This window comes from Antechinus flavipes, chromosome 4 (genome assembly GCF_016432865.1).
Source record: "Antechinus flavipes isolate AdamAnt ecotype Samford, QLD, Australia chromosome 4, AdamAnt_v2, whole genome shotgun sequence".
NCBI classification, from domain to species: domain Eukaryota; kingdom Metazoa; phylum Chordata; class Mammalia; order Dasyuromorphia; family Dasyuridae; genus Antechinus; species Antechinus flavipes.
The window spans coordinates 347,972,799-347,993,516 of NC_067401.1; the positions used below are offsets into that span (position 1 = coordinate 347,972,799).

Sequence of the window (20,718 nt, forward strand, 5' to 3'; positions counted from 1 at the left end):
TGTAAGTGTTAAACCAGTCGGCAAACAGGTATAAAAGTCAGAGAAGGTAGGGGTAGGGAATTTAGGGAAGTGGCGAATAGGGAAGAGTACCAGATAGTTTCAAATTCTAAGCAAAATGGTTAAGTGACATTGATTCCTGCCTTATTTCTCCTGAAATGTGTAAAAAACTTTGAAAAAATAAACCTTTTAAGAGTATAATTGAAGTAATTTGGAAAATGATTTTAGCCCCTAAGGAACATTAAATATCCCTTTTCCCATTCATGAGTATTTTAAAATTCAGTTGTTTTATTTTTAAACTGCATTTTGTCCTTTAAACTTTAATATTCCTTCTCCCTATCAGCATTGAAAAAGTGAGAAAAACAAAACTTGTGTTTAAACATGCAAAACATTCTGGTATTGGACATATCCACAACAAATATACACATATATACATACATACTGACAGACAGACACACATCTCAGTCCTTTCTTTAACTGCAGATAGAATTTGTTTATCTGGAACTAGAGATAGCATATTTCATCATGAATCCCTCTAGGATTGTGGTTGGTCATCGTATTGATCAAATTTCTAAAGTCCAAGTATAGTTTTCTTGTATAAATGGTTCTGCTCCCTTCACCATGACAACCTTGGTGTACATGAGGCAGTAGAAGCCTTGGGCTTTGAGTCTACTACATATTCTGTGTGAGACCTTAGTCAATTCTCCTTATTTGTAAGATTAGACTTAAAGGTTCTTTCTAGCTTTAAAATCTAGCTTGGGGGGAAAAAAGCTATTAAGATTGACTGTTGAAAGTGAAATTTTTTTCCAAAAAAAGATAGATTATCTCTTTAATGGAGGAAATTTCACAGAATCCTAGAGGTGAAATGAACTTTCAGGGAATTTGGCCCACCTCTTTACTGTTCCTGATAAAAGTTTTATTTGTTAAAGTCTCCAGTTTTTCTTTTCAGTTCATTTTAGTAGCTAAAGAATTAACCTTGTCTGAAGTCAAAGTAAGAACTCTGATAATTAAAACCTCTGTTTTATAAAATGATAAATCTGAGATTAATAACCAAGATGAACTGTAATTAATTCAGAAATGAGAAGAGATAGCTCACCTGTGTCTTGGCACAAAGTAAAGGAAGAAAAGCCAGGAAGCTTTCAAAAATAAGCTAGGGGCTATCAGATAGTTGGAAATGTGCCATCAGCCTTGCAGCTATTTGAGAAAACCCACTCTATAACATAATATCCAGAAACTTCTTACAAAAACTGACATTTTAAATGCCTTTTTTTTTTAATGGCCATTAAATAGGCCTTTTTTCCTTTCCTTTTTTCTTAATTATATCAAAAGGGTGAGATAGTAGAAAATATGCCCATTTCAGACAAACTGACTCCAGTCCCAGCTCTACTCTTTGTAGCATGAAGAGCAAGTCGCAGCTTCTCTGGATCTCATTCTCAACTATAAAAGGAGACATTGCCCTAGCAGACCGCGGATCCTTCAGTCCAGAGTTCTTGCCTTATTTCTGGCCTTCATCACCTGATGGGCTCAGCCTCAGTCAGCCTGTACTGTCCCCCTGCGTCTGTCTGTATCTGGCCCCTGGGGACAGGGAGGCAGGTGGTCTTGCGTGGCCCGCCCTTACATCCAGCTGGCTGGCAGATCCCGGCATCCCCTCCCCAACGTCAGTGGAGGACAAAGCACAAATAGCAACTGATGGTGTTATGATTTCTTTTGTTGCTTTGGCTAAAATGGTCTGGTTTTAAATAATCGAGTAACGTATCTGTTAGTTTGGATGTTTCGGTAGTCATTAGAATCCCCTTTCCGGAAAGGTAAGCCGTCCTTGCTTGCATGATGCCGGGTCTTTAGGCCGGAGGGGACAGAGCACTCACCAGCAGGTTCCATCCGGAAATGCCTCTGATCAAATAGCTGCTCCGACTTCTCTGACATCCTTTCTGCTAACTATTTTTGGTTACCTTCAGTAGTAACTTTCCAGCATAGTCTTTCTGTCTGGCTAAGGGCTTATCTTTTCCCAGGTTGTGAAGAAGACTAGAAACAACTGAAGAAAAGATAAACATCCCCTTGTGACATGGATGTTGAGGCCTATAAAGGTCAAATGTCAAAGACTACTTAGAAGTTAGTGGCAGAAATAGAATTAGAATCCTGTCTCCCTAGTCTAACTTATTTGATTAGCTTCCTAGATCAGTTGCTTTAAAAAGCTGTAATACTGTGTCTGTCTTTACATCAATTGCAGACTGAATGATGATACTTTTTGAAGATTCCACATCTTGCCAGACACCTGCCGTATCTTTTATTTTCTTTGTATTTTTCCATGCAAACTTCCTTGCTTTGACTTTGTAACCAAATTTAGAGCAGCAAATAATTATCCAAAGGTTAAGGTAACAGTGGGTACTGGTACTAAAGAGGTGCCTCCAGTCTGAGGTTGTGCCATAGAACAAAAGTTAAAAGAAATACTATTACTTAAATTTACTCATCTGCTGTTGAGTAAACTGATTTGACCACTGCTAAGCCACACTTTGGTATTTTCTTAAGCCTCACTTGCATACTTAATCTTGATTCCTTCCTACAGGAAATGGGCTAAACGATGTAGATTTTTTTTACTTGATTTTGGCCTTAATGTGGTTTTTTGTTTTAAAAAAAAAAAAAAAAAAGACCTTGACTTTTACAAACCTTTGTCAGAGCAAGGAAAATTCTAGCTTCCTTGGTGTTCCAAGCAGAAAAATCTATCTCCCTGTACTCTTAGATCTTAAGTATTTCTTCTGTGATATTCAGTTTAGGAAGAGATTGCCCATAGCTACCACAATTGCATGTTTTCCAGCTCACTTTTTGGATTTCCTTCCTCTTAAATTTTCATACTATATCAACATCAGATGTAGAAAAAGTAATTAGGCTACATTTAGGCACTCTCATTTTTCTATATTGGGTATTGCTGAATCAAATGGTATGCAAAGTTTTATAGCCCCTTGGGTGGAGTTTCACATTATTCTCCAGATTGGTTGGATCAGTTCACAAGTCCCCAACAATGTATTAGTGTTGAGATCCACCTCCTGTGGTGGATTTTATTTTATTTTTTTATTTTATTAATTCTGTGGTCCAGGTTGAATATCAAATGGAGTTATTTGTATTACCTACCTTTCTCACAAGAATTATATAGGGAAAAGACATCAGTTTGTTAAATAAATATGTGGCATTGTTAAATGAATATATGGCTCTTCAGTTCTGAAGATTTTTTTTTCATAAAAATGTACTTATTTTTGTTTCCTGTATTATTAAACAAAAAAGGATTATAGAATAATCAAATTTTTTTATTAGTTATGTAGTCATATATGTAGTATATATTAGCTATATTAATTTATATATATAAATTATTGGGCAGCTAGGCGATGTGGTAGATACAGTATTTGCACTGAACTCAGGAAGGCCCCAGTTCAAATTCAGCCTTGGATACTTAGTAGCTACATGACTCTGGGTGAGTCACTTAACCCAGTTTGCCTCATTTTCTCATCTGTCAAACTGTCAAATGAGCTGGAGAAGGAAATAGTAAGCCAGTCCTGTATCATTTTTAAGAAAAACTCAAATAGGGTCAGCAAGAGTCAGACACAATTGAATAGTAATATGCATAGCACTGTATGGGGACTACAGGGTACAAAAGAAGATATCTGATATTTTTAAATTGTCATCTTTATAGATTTTAGGTTCCTGTTGGCACATTTTACTAGCTAGGTGCGGTAGCCTTTAAGTAGGAATGGCAAAAACCATCCAGATGGTTGTTGGTCAGTCATTTTTCAGATGTGTTTGATTCTTTCTGATCCCATTTGAGGTTTTCTTAGCAGAGACACTAGAACTCATTTTTTTTCACAAATGAGGAAATTTGATGCAGAGTTAAGTGATTTGTCTAGAATCATATAACTGGCAAATGTCTGAGACCAAATTCAAAATCAGGAAGATACAGCTTCCTGATTCTAGGCCCAGCACTTTATCCACTGTACCACCTAACTTTCCCTAAGATGGGCAGTCCTAAGGAAACTGTATATACGAATCTGCTGTTAGATTAAATAAGTACAATACTTGCTGGTATGATTGCAATTTAACTTTCCTTTCTTAGCTGTAGGGGGAAAATAATAATTGCAAGTGAGTAATTTGTTGTCATCTGCTGTATGGCATCCTAGAAACTTCTTGAAATATTATTTGAGAAGTATAAATGTTCCTCTTTGGATCCTGTGATAGCTGACTTTATTCTTAGAGTTAACATTATTATATGTGTTGTATGAGAAAATAATTGGCAAGTAACTGCCATATACATAATAAAATATTTGCTGATTGGTACCATATTCATTTTTTTTGCTTAATAATAAGAGGAAAGAAACATACACAAAAATAACAGTGGATTGTTAATACACGGAGCCTCTTCAGCTGAGTAAATGCTATGGGTAACATTTTATTTTAGATTGTATATTGAACACTTGACTAGTTTTTATTTTTTTATTTTTTTTTAATAGCTTTTTATTTACAAGTTATATGCATGGGTAATTTTACAGCATTGACAATTGCCAAACCTTTTGTTCCAATTTTTCCCCTCCTTCCCCCCACCCTCTCCCCTAGATGGCAGGATGAACAATACATGTTAAATAAAGTATAAGTTAAATACAAAATAAGTATACATGACCAAAGCGTTATTTTGCTGTACAAAAAGAATCGAACTCTGAAATATTGTACAATTAGCATGTGAAGGAAATCAAAAATATAGGCAGGCAAAAATATAGGGATTGGGAATTCAATGTAATGGTTCTTAGTCATCTCCTAGAGTTCTTTCGCTGGGTGTAGCTGGTTCAGTTCATTACTGCTTTGTTGGAACTGATTTGGTTCATCTCATTGCTGAAGATGGCCAGGTCCATGAGAATTGATCATCATATAGTATTGTTGTTGAAGTATATGATGATCTCCTGGCCCTGCTCGTTTCACTCAGCATCAATTTCTGTAAGTCTCTCCAGGCCTTTCTGAAATCATCTTGTTGGTCATTTCATACCGAACAATAATAGTCCATAATATTCATATACTACAATTTATTCAGCCATTCTCCAATTGATGGGCATCCACTCAGTTTCCAGTTTCTGGCCACTACAAAGAGACCTGCCACAAACATTCTTGCACATACAGGTCCCTTTTCCTTCTTTAAGATCTCTTTGGGATATAAGCCCAGTAACTTCACTAGTTTTTCAATGCTACTGTTTATCCTGTTTCAGATAGAATATGAAAGTCCCTTTTTAGGTAAATTATTTTCAATGGCCATATTAATTGCATTTATTGTCACAGTGATCTCTGTGATTTTATCTTAGAAAATCAGCATGTAATGTTCAGTGACCATAGTTTTTACTGTTTCAAAAAGATTTTCTAGTTCTGAGGGGCCCTTGGAAGGGTTTCTGCATCTGAAGCAATAGAACACAGAGTGTAGAAGTTCAGAAAAAAAATAATTTACTTGATAGAAGCAGGTCCCAAGAAGAGAGGAGGTTCTGTGAGCTATGTGCTCAATCTTGGCCCCCAGAGGGCTCGCCATCGAGTCAATAGGGATAGGAGGTAAGACAGACTGCCCTGGGCCTGTTCCAGAGCTTCCTGGCTCCCAGCAATTCTGAGAGATGCTTCCAGGTGGACAGGTTGCCCCAACTCTCCCAGTGCCCGTAACATGAAGAAAGAATTGGCAGTAAAACAATGCTCTAACTAAAATAGAGTGAGTCCACATAGAATAGCGGATAGAGACCTGCACGTGAAGTTAAGGAGATGGCTTTCTATCCTGCCTCAGACAGGATAGATTGTATCTCTATGTAAGTCAATTGACTTCTCTTGGTCTCAGTTCTTTATCTTTAATGATCCTATGATCTTAGAACTATAATAGTGATGTATGTCAGAATATTTGTTGTGACTCATAGTTACATTATTATGCTGTGCTTTTTAGTTTATTATAATATTTTTAGACATTGCTTCATTTGATGTTGATAGCATTGAGTAAAGTTTATCTCTGTGATCAAGCTTTTCAAGACAAATTAAAATTAAAATATGCATGAGATGCCATTAGAACATTATAGAATCTGAGTGTAAAGGAATCTCAGAAGTTATCAATCCATCCTATACTTGAAGACGGGTCTCTTTGATAATATATTCAACAGGTGGTCAGTCTGTGCTTGAAAATCTGTTGTAGGGCTGCTACAATATAGTACAGATAACATCTGGTGCTTCTAGGCAGCCCTAATCGTTAAAAGACGGTTTGTCCTCATCAAACCTAAATTTGACAATCTACCATTTCTGCCTGTTGTTTCTAGTTCTGATCTCTGTAGCCAAACGAGAAAATATAATCTCTTCTACATAGCCCCTCGAATTCTTGAAGACAGGTCTGATGTCTCCAAGTATTCTATGATCAACTGATTCTTAGCATGATTTCAGGATCATCCTTGTTTCCTTCCTCTGAATGCTCTCTAGCTTATAATGCTGTCATGAATACTGTCATAAAGTCTGGTGCCCCCAAAGAAGTAAAAGGAAAAGGACTTTTATACAGAATTATTTGTAGCAGCCCTTTTTGTGGTGGTAAAGAATTGGGAACTGAAGAGATGCCCATCAACTGGGGAATGGCTCCACTAGGATAGTATAATATTGTGATGGAATACTATTGTGTTGTAAGAAATGATGAAGAGGATGGTATCAGAAAAACCTGGGAAGACAGTATGAACTGATGCAAAGTGAGCAGAACTTGGAGAATGTTGTATACAGTAATAGTGATATAGTAATAATGATAATCAACTGTGAACAACTTAATGATTGATGGATACAATGATCCTTGACAGGTCTTAAGGACCTGATGAAAAGTATTATCCACTGCCCATCAGTTGGAGAATGGCTGAATAAGTTATGGTATATGAATATTATGGAATATTATTGTTCTATAAGAAAAGATCAGCAGAATGATTTCAGAAAATCCTGGAGAGACTTACATGAACTGATGCTAAGTGAAATGAGCAGATTATTGTATACAGCAACAACAAGATTATATGATGATCAATTCTGATGGACGTGTCTTTTTTCAGCAATGAGGTGATTCAGGCCATTTCCAATGGTCTTGTGATGGAGAGAGCCATCAGCACCCAGAGAAAGACTGTGGGGACTGAATGTGGATCACAACATAGTATTTCACTTTTTTTGTTGTTGTTTCCTTGCATTTTGTTTTCTTCCTCTTTTTTCCCCCCTTTTTGTTCTGATTTTTTTTGTGTAGCATGATAATTTTAGAAATGCGTATAGAATAATTATACATGTTTAACATATTGGATTACTTGCAATCTAGAGGAGGTAATGGAGGGAAAAAATTTGGAATACAAGATTTTGCAAGGATGAATATTTAAAATTATACCTATGTTTTGAAAATAAAAAGCTTTATAATTTTAAAAAGTACTATCCATCTTCAGAAAGAGAACTGAGAGCGCAGATTGAAGCAGATTTTTTGTTTGTTTGTTTGTTTTATTCTCTCAGTATGACTAATGTAGAAAGGTTTTGCATGACTTCATATAAATGTCTTTGATCTTACCTGGGTAGAGCAGAGAGAGGAGAGAATTTAGAACTGAAAATAAAAATAATAAATTAAAATTTTAAAAATAATAAATAAAATTTGGTTCCCTGAACCTGATACCATGAAACCTTCTTTAGTTGTAGTCTGACCCACATATTCAGTTGTATCTGAAACTAGAAAACCAGTCACCTCCCTACTCTTAGTATACTATATTCTTTACATCACATTTTCTGGAAAGTATATGTGAAAGTCAAACACACACATGTATTATATATACATTTATATGTGTTTATATACCATTTTCTTGAAAATTTTATAAAGAGAAAATAGACGTAGAAGTTGGTAACTTTTGATGTCTTCCTGATTGCCCTTACTTTAGTAATAATGCCATTTGTCACAAGAGGGAGGAGACAAAATCAAGAAAAAGCAATTCTGTTTAGTTACAAAGGTCAATATTAGTATCATATGGTTTATTAAAGGGCACATCCCTTTTTTCTTTTAACTACTGCTAAACTTTTTCAAGGAATGTACTCTGGAAGGGAGATTGATTGGATGTTTGGGAGATAACTGTTATATCACAATAGTGTATTAGATTAAAAGAAAAAAAACACCATATAAAAGAGCCCAAGAAGCTTGGTACCTTGATGCCCTTTTGAGAAGGGAGCAAATAGTCCAACATACCTCAGTCTGAAGAATGCCATTATTAACTCCTTGGAAGTTAGAGAAATGGGATTCATTCATTTTAGTCACATTTTATTTATTCCATACCTTCTGGGACTTGGCAGTTTCAAATAAGTGAATTTTAATAAGTTCCTCATATGAAAGAGCTAGATAGACTTAGATGGTTTCTAAGGTCTCATAACGTTCTAATCTTTTATGATTCTGAGTTCATAATGATGACCTTGAGTCATCAAGGAAAGGTTAAACCATGTCCACTATATAGTGTCTGTTTGAGAAGGTATGGAAGAGTGTCATATGTTTTAGACAGATTTTTATTCCAAGTGACTCAATAAGAAAAAAATTTTGGTAATTAAAGTGGTAAGTTTTGACTTCTGGAACATTTATTTGTATTCCCAAAGGATGGCATGTACTAAGAGGCAGGTTCTCTAGTACTTTGAATTTGTGTTAATATCTCACACATTCTCAGAATTGGAGCTGGAAAAGATCCCTGAGGTGATTTGTTGTTGTTCAGTTACTTGTTATAACCTCTTCAGGAAAGCTGGGCAGAGGTTCTAGAATGGCTTGCCATTTCCTTCACCAGCTTTTACAGGTGAAGAACCAAGGCAATCAGGGTTAAGTGCTAAGTGCAGGGTCATTGTCTGAGGCTGAGCTGGGACTCATGAAGGTGGGTCTGACTCCAAGCCCAACGCTCAGTTCCCTTCACCTCCAGGCTGCCCCCTTCACTTTGCAAGTAGTTCCATTTTCAGAAGGTCCCCCAGAACCAACTCTAAAAGCCCTTCACAGTCCGCTTACTACTCTTTTGAACTCTGAGGCTTGAATCCCACTGGAGTTCACTGTTCCTTGTACTTGACAACTTGGGGCATTTTTACTATCTGCCATGGTTCTCCTTCCTCGCTTTTGACTCCAGGCTTCTCTGGCCTTATTCAAGTCCCAACTAAAATACTTCCTTCTATACGAAGCCTTTCCTTATCTCCTGTATGTACTACCCTCTGTTGATATACAGGATACAATTTATCCTGTATATGTTTTTGTCCATAATTTGCCTGTTGTCTTCCCCATTAGACTGGAAGCTATGTGATGCAGGCACTTAATGTTTTATTGACTAGTGCTTAATAATGTTTCTTTCTTTCTCTCTTTCCTTTCTTCCCTTCCCTTCCTTTCCCTCCCTTTCCTTTCTTCCCTTCCCTTTCCTTTCTTCTCTTTTCTTTCCTTTCCCTCCCTCTCTTCCTTTCCTTCCTTCCTCTCTTCCTCCTTTCCTTCCCTTCTTTCTAACACACTGTAGTTAGCTGAATTAATTTCATAATAGTGGTAGAGAACTTTTTGTTTCTGTATTCCACTTCAGTTCAACAAGCATTTATACTGCTTTATTTTAAAATGTACTTTATTATTGAAATAAATACTTTTATTTTTATCAATAATATTTTGTCAAATGCAGTGTCAGGTACCAGAGTTTAAATTTCATTAATCTTATATTCCAGGGTTTAGGGATTGTGAAAACATTTGCAGATGAATAAATAGAAATGTATTAAAAAGGAAATATATAGTAGTTTCCAAGGAGAGAACAAACCTGGGGGATGGAAGATAGACAGGAAGATAGTAATTGAGGTAGATTTTGATTCAAGAAACAGAATGGGGGGGACAGCCTGTGCAAAGACGGGAGGTAGAATGCCATGTAAGAGAGGATTTCGGTAAAAACAGAAAGGGTGAGGGGGAGTGATGTGAAAAATACAGCATGAAATAGAGGGCCTTCCCCAGTATTGTTGCAGTCCTCTGGGTCTCCCCTAAAATGTGATACTAAGCCTTGAATTTTTGGGTTTGATATGACTAAGGCAGTAATACAGTGGACCTGTGACCTCCCTCATTCCTGGAAGCTCTGCCTGTCAATGAAGCCAACAGGCACATAAGCTGTTTTGGCTGTCTGTCTCAGTACTGACTTACAGTACTCCTTTTGTTGATTGTGTGTCCTGTAAAAACAGGTAGCATTTATTCCATGAAACAGTATTTATTGATACCCAGAAATAATGTGATTATAAGACATTGTTCAATTATTAAAGAAAAGGAAAAAAAAATTAATGGGGGACTTCCTGACTCTTGAGTAAAATTTTAAACCTTAAACCTTTTTATTTATACTCAAACACACATATATCCATGTATTTTTCCATACGTAAAGATGCATCTAAAACAATATATGATAATAGTCTCAAGGGAAACTGAAGATGTTATAGTAGGTTTGACAACAACATCATAGAAAAAAACAACTTTGAAAGACCCGAGCTCTGATTAATACAATGATAAGCCAGGAGGGTAGAAAACTAAAGATAAATCACATCATACACTTCTTGCCAGAGATATAATGGACTTAAAATCCAGAAAGCAGTATGTGTAATTGGACATGGCCAATGCAGGAATTAAAGTTTTGGGGTTTGTTTTAAATTGTCCTATGGAAAAGGTACAAAGAGAAAACACACACACACACACACACACACACACACACACACACGATTTACCTAGTTTTAAAGCCCCACTTTAATGGATGTCAGTCCAGAGTATTCAACTTAATTGGACAATTAATATTCTTATGTTAAGGATGTTTTCCAGTGCCATTCTTTGTTAGAAACTTCATAGATAGAGAAAGGAATAATAAAAAAAGAATTAGGTTGTGGTCTGAGGTAGTAGCAATGATCACAACTCTACCTAAAAGATATAACTTGAATCCAGGTAATATTGACAACAAGCCCAAGCATTCTACAATGGATAGATTATTACATGCTAACTAAAATGCCAGCTAATCAAGGAAACAAAAAAATATCTAGGATAGGTGACAAAAAAGATTGAATCTTAAGGGCACATTGATTTGTGCTAGGACATGGCAAACTGTAGATTGGAAAAGTCATATTTTCCTTCCTTTGTTGTAAAGACAGGAGGACTAAGAGTATGGCATATTGCATGTAATATCAGAGACAGTTGGTTGGGGGTATAATGGGAAAAATAATAATTGAAAAAATTAAAATGTTATGTTAAATTAATTCTCTCCTTTCATAATTATAAGGAGAATGTATGTAATCTTTTTACTTAGATCACTTACCTATTTCTTACTTTTTACCCTATACTTAAGATTCTACAACTTGTGTGTGCAAGTAAATTTTATTGCTTTTCTGGTCCAACTGTGGAAGGTAACTATACTCTGTGATAATTTGGTTTGTATAGCACAAAATATGATATGATCACTAAGTGTGCCTCCTATCATATTTTCCTTTATTTCTAGAAAGTGTTTTGCCATTTTATTGAAATGTCCCAAATGTTTTCATAACTTGGTTCTCAAGTATTTTATGCTCTTTTCCATTATTTTTAATGGGATTTCTCTTTCTATTATTTCCTCATTTATGCTACTGTTATATAGAAACACACACTTTTTGTAGATTTTTTTTGGGGGGTATTCTGCTATTTTACTGAAATCTTTAATTGTTTCAGTTATTTTTAGCTTATTTTTTTCTTTGATTTGACATTGAGATGTTTGTTTTTTCTTGGTTTATGGTCAGTTGTTTGATTTCTTTTTCTTGTGTCACACTATTACTAGCAGTTCTAGAACTATGTAAAATAATAGTCGAGAGAAAAGACATCCTTGTTTATCTAAAGTTGTACTTCTCAGGAGAGTATATAATATATTGGTTGCAAACAATCCTAATTTTTAATTTTAGAAATGGATACTTTTAAATTTTATTTATATATATATATATATATTTATTTATTTAATGGTCTGATGAATGAGTACCTCACCCTAATTTTTTTTTCTCTTAGAACAGAAAAAAATTGAAAAATCATGTTATTTGGGTCATGCATTAGTCATTATACATTTATAGGTAGTTCTGTTTTTTTAAAATAATTTTTGGTACTTTTTGAATGGCTGTACTAGGTTATATATAGCCATCTGGAAATCATATATTTCATGTAAAAATTCTTCTAATTTTAGCTCAACAAATATGTCCTAAGTATTGTGTCGGGGAAAAAAAGTTTGGCCTCTTAATGTCCAGTTAGGCAACATGGGCATCAAGTGAATAAAGTAAAGCATTGGAAGACTAATTTAAACTGATGCAAATTGAAGCAAACAAAATCAGGAAAATGAGAGTGAGTGCACAAGAAATTTATTTATTAAGTCTTTTCTATGTGGCCAACATCGAGTTGTATACCAGACATGTCAGCTCCCTCAGGGAGCACCTGAAATGACCTGAGAGACCAGGGAAGGTTTCTTGGAAGAAGTGACTTCTGTGCTGGTCTCTAAAGGATAGGTAGGAATTCAGTGATGAAGAATAGTGACATTCTACATATGGGAAATATCATGAATGAAGATGCTCTCAATAGCATAATCTCCAATTTTTTTTTTTTTTACTGTTGTATCTTGAAATCAAGCTAATGAGGGACTTACCTACTCTCCTCAATCTGTCATCTCTTAGTTATGAATCATTAGTCATACTTATCAATTTATAGAATATATTGTGGCATATTTCAAAGCAAAACTAACATGTTCTTTCTCTTTTCTTCCCTTTTCATCCCTATCTTTACAGGCTCGGGTAATGTATAATTTTGATGCTGAACCTGGAAATAATGAATTGACGGTTATTGAAGGGGAGATCATCACAATTACAAATCCGGTAAGAAAAATAGAAAGTTGAGGTCACCGAACTGTAGGATTCACTATAGAGCAGAATTGATTATTCAAGACCACAAAAGATTTTTTGCTCTCTGCTCTGAAGTGTAATGGTAAATGGACCAAAAGTAAAATATTACTTTCCTAAATCTTAAGAGAGGATTAAAATTCTGCTAAGACAGTTGAGATTACTACTGAATTCATGACTTTCAGAGTGATGGTTTCCCCTGTCACCACAACACAGTGTCATGTGTTATAAAGATAAAAGAAGATGCTTATAAATTTCTTGGCTTATTATCCTGAAGGAATTACTCAGTGTCATTATAAAATAGACCTCACTTAGAAATGGAAGTATCAGGTAAAATAAAATATATGTTAGGAATTTCATTCACTTTTTAAACTTTAGATCTATATTAGTAACAGGGAATCAATTAACCACATCTTATAAATAAGTATAATGGAATCATAGAGATTCTAGTTTTGACTCTGTTTTGGAAAAACTAGCAGAATTCAGGCATAAAACTAATCTTCATAAGCCTGGTAAATGCTGAATCTTTTTGTGTCTCATCAAAAAATATGCTTTCTGAGTAGGGCAGCTACTCAGTCCATACTTCCTATTCTACTGTGAGTCATACTACCACATTATGATCAGAAATGGCAAAATAAATGCATATTCTGCATACATTTTTTCATTATGTTAGATCAGTCATCCCAGTAATTTTAAGTGCTTTGGGTGAAACAAAAGTATTAGATGTAGCCCTTGCCATTTACTTTACTTTACTTTAATTTACTTAAAAGATTACTGAATATCTATTATATAGAATGTGTTGCTCATATCTTTTCAGAATAAATTGTCAATTTTATTACATTTTCAGCAAAGGATCATAGAAACCTAGAAGATCTACCTCTTTTATGAGGAACATAGTTGTTACTATTTGTTATTGTTAAATCATTTAAATAGTGTCTTTCTCCTCATGACCCATTTGAGTTTTTGTTTTTGTTTTTGTTTTTTGACAAAGATACTGATCTGGTTTGCTGTTTCCTATCATTTTTATGGACAAGGAATCTGAGGCAAACAGGGTTAAGTGACTTGGCTAAGATCACATAGCTGATAAGTGTCCGAGGTCAGATTTGATCTCGGGTCTTCGTGACCCTGGGCCTATATTCTATTCCCTAGCTGCTCTAATCATCACGAAAACCCTTCAGATCATCCTTCAGGTTCCTCTTCCTTCAGTCCCAGTCTTCTTCCCATCTCTTCTGTTTTCACTTTCACCCCCAAATGGGGTTATAAAGAATCAGACGGGACTCAGCAATAGAAGCAGCAGAAGTCGTGCTGAAGAAGGCCAGTTGTGAAATTGGGAGGGTTTGTGAAGGCTGGCCAGTGAGCGTGTACGGGGACAGCGAGGTGAGGAGGCCCTGTGGGCCTGAACCCACGTCAGCGCTCTCAGGGAGGAAGGTCGGCTGCAGGTGCTGGCCGCCACTGCCCTCTCTCCTGTTTTCCTCAGAGAAGAGAAAGTGAAGGAACTGGAAGAATTTTCACCACCTCCCCTAGAAGGAACAGGGTAGAAAGGGCTTTATCTGTGAGAGCAAAAAAGGCAGAAGCGCTGCCCTGGTTGATTTCAAACATCCTGAGATTCCAAGCCAGCAGACCAACAAACGTTTGTGAAACGTGGATTCTCAGGACGCAGTTCCTGGCGCAGAGCAGGCTCCTGAGAATTATTGATTAGTTGGTAATTTCAAAAGAAGGTACAGAGTTTAGCTAAAACACGGCCCATACTTTCCCAGTTTATTGGGGAGGGAGTGCAGAGACTGGCGGTAGTAATAAACAATGATACTAAGTGCATTTAAATTACAAAACAAAGTGCTATCTGTGTGAGGTCTGAAAGGAAAGGGAAATCTGGGAAAATTTTTCTGGACAAGAGGGTACTTGAGTTGCTTTTATGGCTGGCTACAAGCCAGGGAAATAAAGGAAAAGCCAAAATGTAGAAAACCACAGGAAGAGAGCATTTCAAAAGGCAAAGGATGGGAAAGAGTGTCAGAGACCTTTGTCCATGAAGTTGTGAGGGCTAAGGAAAAATCATGGATACACTTGAAAATTACTTGGTTATTTTTTAACCCAAATTTCCAGGCTTCTAAGCAAGATTACTGGAACAAAAATTGATGGTTGTTAATTCACTAAACATCATCAGGCATCTGCTAAATATCTTTTAGCTTGTGGTTATATTTATATTCTTGGCTCTTAGAAATAAAGTGAATTCATTTTATTTTTAAGACAATGTCTTAAGGCTGTAAACTCATTTTTGAACTAAATTGTTGAACTTTTAAAAATTAAACTTATTTTTTCTATTGAGGTTTTTTTTTTCTTCCCCTTCCCCTGGGGAAAAAAAAAAAAGAAAGAAAACCCTTGAAACCAAATTCAACTAGCTTAGGATAGACTACTACAGATGTTTAATTAGGAGTTTCAGGAAGCTCTTTAAAAAAAATTTAAAAAAATTTTTTTCCAAATACATGCAAAGATAGTTTCCAACATTCGCCTTTGCAAAACCTTTTCTTCCACATTTTTCTCCCTCTCCCCCATCTGTTCCCAAGACAGCAAGCAAACATGTGTAATTCTTCTAAACATATTTCTATATTTGTCTGAAGAAGAAAAATCAGACAAAAGGGGGGAAAAAACCATAGTAAAAAAAAGCAAACAAACATCAACAAAAAAAGGCAAAAATATAATGGTTTGATCCACATTTAGTCTCCATAGTTATCTATCTGCTATCACTTCATTGTTAAAAAGAGCCAAGTCCTTCACAGTTGATCATTACATAATCTTGTTGCTCTGTACAACATTCTCTTGGTTCTGTTCACTTCACTTAGCTCCAGTTCATGTAAGTCTTTCTAGGCTTTTCTGAAATCAGCCTGTTCATCATTTTTTTTTTTTTAACCAAACAACAATATTCCATTATATTCATATACTACAACTTATTCAGCCATTCCCCAACTATGATGGGCATCCACTCAGTTTCTAGTTGCTTGCAACTACAAAAAAGAGCTGCTATGTTTTTGCATACATAGGTCCTCTTCCCTCTTTTATAATCTCTTTGGGATACAGATCCAGTAGAGACACTGCTGGATCAAAGAATATACAGTTTTATGGCCTTTTGGGCATAGAAAGGAAGCTCTTTTTATAATATATATGTATATATGTATATGTATATTGTTAAATATTTCCTGATAACATGTAAAACAATTTAAAATTTTTTTAAATTTTGAGTTCCAGATTCTCTCTACTCCCCTACCCCTTGAGGATAGCACTATGATATCAGTTATACATGTGAAGTCATGCAAACATATTTCCATATTAGCCAGGTTGTAAAAGAAAGCACACAAAAAAAATCCACTAGAAAAATAAAGTAAAAAAAAAAAAGTAGGCTTCAATCTGTATGTAAGTTGATCAGTTCTCTTTCTCTTGAGGTAAATAAAATTCTATGAAAATCTTTAAAAATATTGTTTAGTGAAAAATTAGGGTGGGGAATGTCAGTTTATTTATCTTGAATACTCTTATTTAGCCTAAAGAGAGACTATAGAGCATTAGAAAGAAAAGAAGAGAAAAATTAATTTCCCTAGCCCAGTTGACCTGACCACACTTATTAACTGACAGGTATATAGTTAAATTATTTGGTCCCCAGAGCAACCTATGAAATCACCCCTCTTTACCAGCTAAGAAAGAGAGGTACCCAAGGAGACAGAGCAAGTAAGTGCCATGGCTCAGATTCAAACCCAGTTTTTCTGGACTTGGAGCTCAGCGCTTTTTCCATTGTATTCAATACTTCTTGTGAAGTTAGTAATTTTCTAGAATTGAGTTTTAGTTTAAATAATGACCAAAGAAAATGTGGTTATCAAAATAAAGCAGGCTTTGCATAGACTGAGTACTATTTAGAACCAGCATCAGTCATTCACCAAACTTTTTTTCATCTAGCTAAGGTCTCAGAGTTTTTGAATGTTTGAGTGATGTTGGGAGGGAGAAGATGTAATTTATGAATAATAGATTTTCAGACATGATATATTTAATGTATAAGTTGTTTTTGCTTTGTTCCTTTTGTTGTCATTCTTCACACAAATTTTCCAAAAAGATAAAATTTCTTTTTGTGTATTTTTTAGGATGTAGGTGGAGGATGGCTAGAAGGAAAAAATAACAAAGGAGAACGAGGGCTTGTTCCCACTGACTACGTTGAAGTAAGAATTTTCAGTCATTATTTATTTTGAATGAACAGGTTTGAGGGACAGAATGGAAAAGAGAATAACAATTATTTCTACCAAATGCATTCTTTTTCTTGGTTTGATCAGTAGTGATTAAAATGACATATGATGTTGTTCAGTAACTGCCCTGGAAAAATTAGAAACCATCTTATTGATTTTAGTGAATAATAAATTGTATGTTGAAGTAATAATAATAATATACAATAATGATAATAGTTCATTTATCTCTGTCTCATTATTATTGTTTGTTAGTGGCATTATACTATATAATTCCTTACCTTTATATAACACTTGACAGTTACAAAGTACTTTCCCCACAATAATCCTGTGAGGTAGGTAATGCAAATGTTATCCCTGTTTTTCAGATGAGAAAACTAAGATTAAATGATTTGTCCACTACCAGCTACTAAGTGGCAGGGCCAAGGCACAAATCCCAGAGGACTTAAAGTTTTCCGTAGACTTTAGAGCTGTCCCTTTAAATATACAGGAGAGGAAATTGGGCCAGAGAGAGGCCGGTGTGTTGCCCAGAGTCCCTCAAAAAGAGTTCGTCTTTGAGCCCATACTCAAATCCAATGTTTTTCAATCCACAGTTTTCCAATTAAAAAAAAAGTTAGCTGTTTATTGAAACCATGAGATGCTGCCCAATTTCAGCTCTTCACTTTGGTGTCCATTACTGCAGCATTAAAATTCCTTGAATTGGTCATCCTTGGTTAGACACATCTCTACAGTTTAATTAAACACCACACAGCCAACCTGGTAGCTCCCCCTGCTGGGTGGGTGGTGGTTCTGTATCTGTATACAAGGAACATAAACTGTTACAATCTGTGAAGTTGGGCTGGCTGTAGAGAAGCTGTGCTGAGATATGGAGGTGCTTGGTCTGCTTTTGTTTGTTACCCTAGTGGTTAAGGGAAGAGAGAACTCTAGAAAAGAGATGTTGTCTTTTGGGAGAAAAGAAGATGGAGTCTCCTGAATTCCTTTAACAAACGCCTTTCTTAGGCCCGCTCTTCCAGAAGTCTAGCTCACTAAGTCCTGAAGTCTCCTTCTTGTCTGTCCAAAGATAGGAAATCAGCTACTCAAGTTTGTGAGACGCTTCCTGCTTTGCATTTGAGGCCTGAAAATCCCTTGAAATTGAGGGAAGTCTGAGGCATGACCGTCAAGAAAGCTCATCACAACTTCCAGACTTTGTAGTTTTAGCAAAATCACTTTGAGGTTTTCAATAAATAACTTAGTTCACCCGGTTTTTTAAGCAAACATTTCCTAAGTTCATACAGAGACCAAGCGCCCTGAGAGGTGCTGAGGACGATAGAGAGAGAAGGAAAACCCAGGCCGTGACACCAAAGGAGCAGTCTCTGCGGAGGCTCTCAGGCACCCCTTTTCCCCATGATGTTGACTCTGCTGGCCCGCAAGTGAACTGTGAATTACCTGGAAATAATAGAAGCTCCTTTGTTCTTCAGATTTTGACTAATGGTGGGAAAGATCAGTTTTCTTGTGGAAATTCAGTAGCTGACCAAGCCTTCCTGGATTCTCTCTCAAGTGCAGTTCAAGGCAACTCCTCGACGGCCAACAGTAATAACCAGGTACGGGTTCTCTTCCTGAAAGGGGCGGGCTTTGCTGAGCGCACAACTTAGTGTGGGAGCTGCGCTGCGTTACCCTTGTCGTTCTCTAAAAGCACAGAAGGGAGTTGCTCTTAGTGTGATGTGCTTCCTTTCTGTTGTGTTAACTAGGAAAGAAATCACAAATCACACTGGGAGAATGTCCATAGAGGCTGTTTTTGAGACTAACAGGAAGCAAGGTGTTAATGACTATAAAAATTTTTTGGCACAATTGTATGAATTCAATCATGACGTCTCTTGTGGAAGTTTAAAAAAGTAGAGAAAAGAGGGACATGAAAGAGAAAAACACCACTTACTTGTAAAAGTTTTGACTGACAAGGTACCTACCACAGAACAACTCCCCAAGTATTATTGTCTACCAAGGAAAGCTAATAATACATTGGAATGAATTGAAAAAAACTTCATTGAAGTATTATAATCTTATTATAGAAGCAGTTGACCATTGACTGACAAGAATATTAGTTTGGCCTGATCTTCTAGATCAGTGGTTCTCAAACTTTTGTTTTCAGTATCTTTATCCTATTAAAAATTATTGAGGATCTCTCCAAAGAGTTTTTGTTTATCTGGATTATATTTATAGACATTTACCATATTGGAAATAAAAACTATTTTTGAATTTGTAGACCCTCTAAAAGGGTTTCAGAGATCCCCAGGATTCTCTAGACCATACTTTGAGAACCATTGATCTAGATAGTTATGCAATGTGAGCTGCAAGTCATTCTAAGAAAATGATTGAGGCAGTTGATTTAATTTTTACTACTTTCCTGTTACCTAAAATTTCATTAAGAATGTGTGTGTTGGAGGGGTGGGTTTTCTTATTTTTTTTTTAATGCATGTCTGTAAAGCCTGCTTAACTTTTTTAAAAAACTGCTCCCAAAATTAAAGATATATTTTTAAATATCCCTAGGTTTTCCTTAGTAATCTATTAAGGGCCTGATATCAGTAAAATTTCCAAAAGTCTTCTTCTAAAACTTCTTTATATTTTTAGAACTCCATAAGGGGGAAAGTGTTGAATTAGAAACTAACAATGGTTTAAAACATGTAAAGCATTAATTTGAAATATTTTTATTACAGTTGTAAAAATTAAAAATCAAAACTGGCCAGTGCATTTGACCAGGCTTTCATTTCTAACTATACTGTGATACAAACTAGAATAGTGACCTTGAAAAAATCACAAAATCTTTCTGAACCTCAGTTTTCTACTCTGTAATGTAAGCAACTTGAACTAAATGACTGTAAGAGTCTTTTTAAATATAATATTCTATGATTTGAAACCCTTAAGTTTATTAAAAATTACATAGCACATCACTTGTTTTCTTTTTGCTTTTCTCTTTAAAAATTGTTTTCAAGATTTAAGGACAATCTTGTGGGGGTTTTTTTTTTTCCTGTCCTTTTCTAATAATAATAATGATCATAGTTAATAACCAACAGTTACTTAATCCTTTAAGGTTTGAAGGGTGTTTTACAAATACTCTTTCATTTGATCTTCACAATAATCCTGAGAAATGGTGTTAACCTTATTTTACAGATAAGAAAACTGATTCAAACAGAGTGCCTTGCCCAGAATCACTTAGCTAATTAGTATCTGAAACTCAGTTTAAACTTAAATGTCCCTGATTGTAGTCTCATTCTCTAGCCACAGAGGATGATGGAGGATGGAAAAAGCTATAACTATAGTCATGATGCTTATATTCCAACCCCCCAAGGTATTTCAATCCCAAAAGTATTAGGGAGATAGTACAGTTTTAATTTGTAGACTTTGGTTGTAGGGAAGTGTACTGACCAACCAAATATTTGGAGACATGAAGAATAATTTTGTGACTATTTTGAAAACGATAATTCTGATACTCTGAACATCTCAGTAGAAATTTATATTAGGATGAGACATTCTGATGGGCTCTCTGCATGAGTGAGTATAATTATCTAAATTCTTAAAAGTCAAAGACTGTAATGATTTCTTTATTTAAATATTCAAGGAATATATTTTCTGA

At 35.5% G+C, this 20,718-nt stretch overlaps 1 protein-coding gene across 2 annotated transcripts in view; it reads left to right on the forward strand.

The window, feature by feature from the left end:
* Nucleotides 1–20,718, forward strand: part of SNX9 (sorting nexin 9) — a 117,445-nt gene that overhangs the window by 38,331 nt on the left and 58,396 nt on the right. For both annotated transcript variants that reach the window (XM_051998003.1, XM_051998004.1), the window contains exons 2-4: nt 12,784–12,870; nt 17,016–17,090; nt 18,569–18,691. In XM_051998003.1, coding sequence (XP_051853963.1) covers nt 12,784–12,870; nt 17,016–17,090; nt 18,569–18,691 — 285 coding nt within the window. The remainder of the gene's footprint in view (nt 1–12,783; nt 12,871–17,015; nt 17,091–18,568; nt 18,692–20,718) is intronic.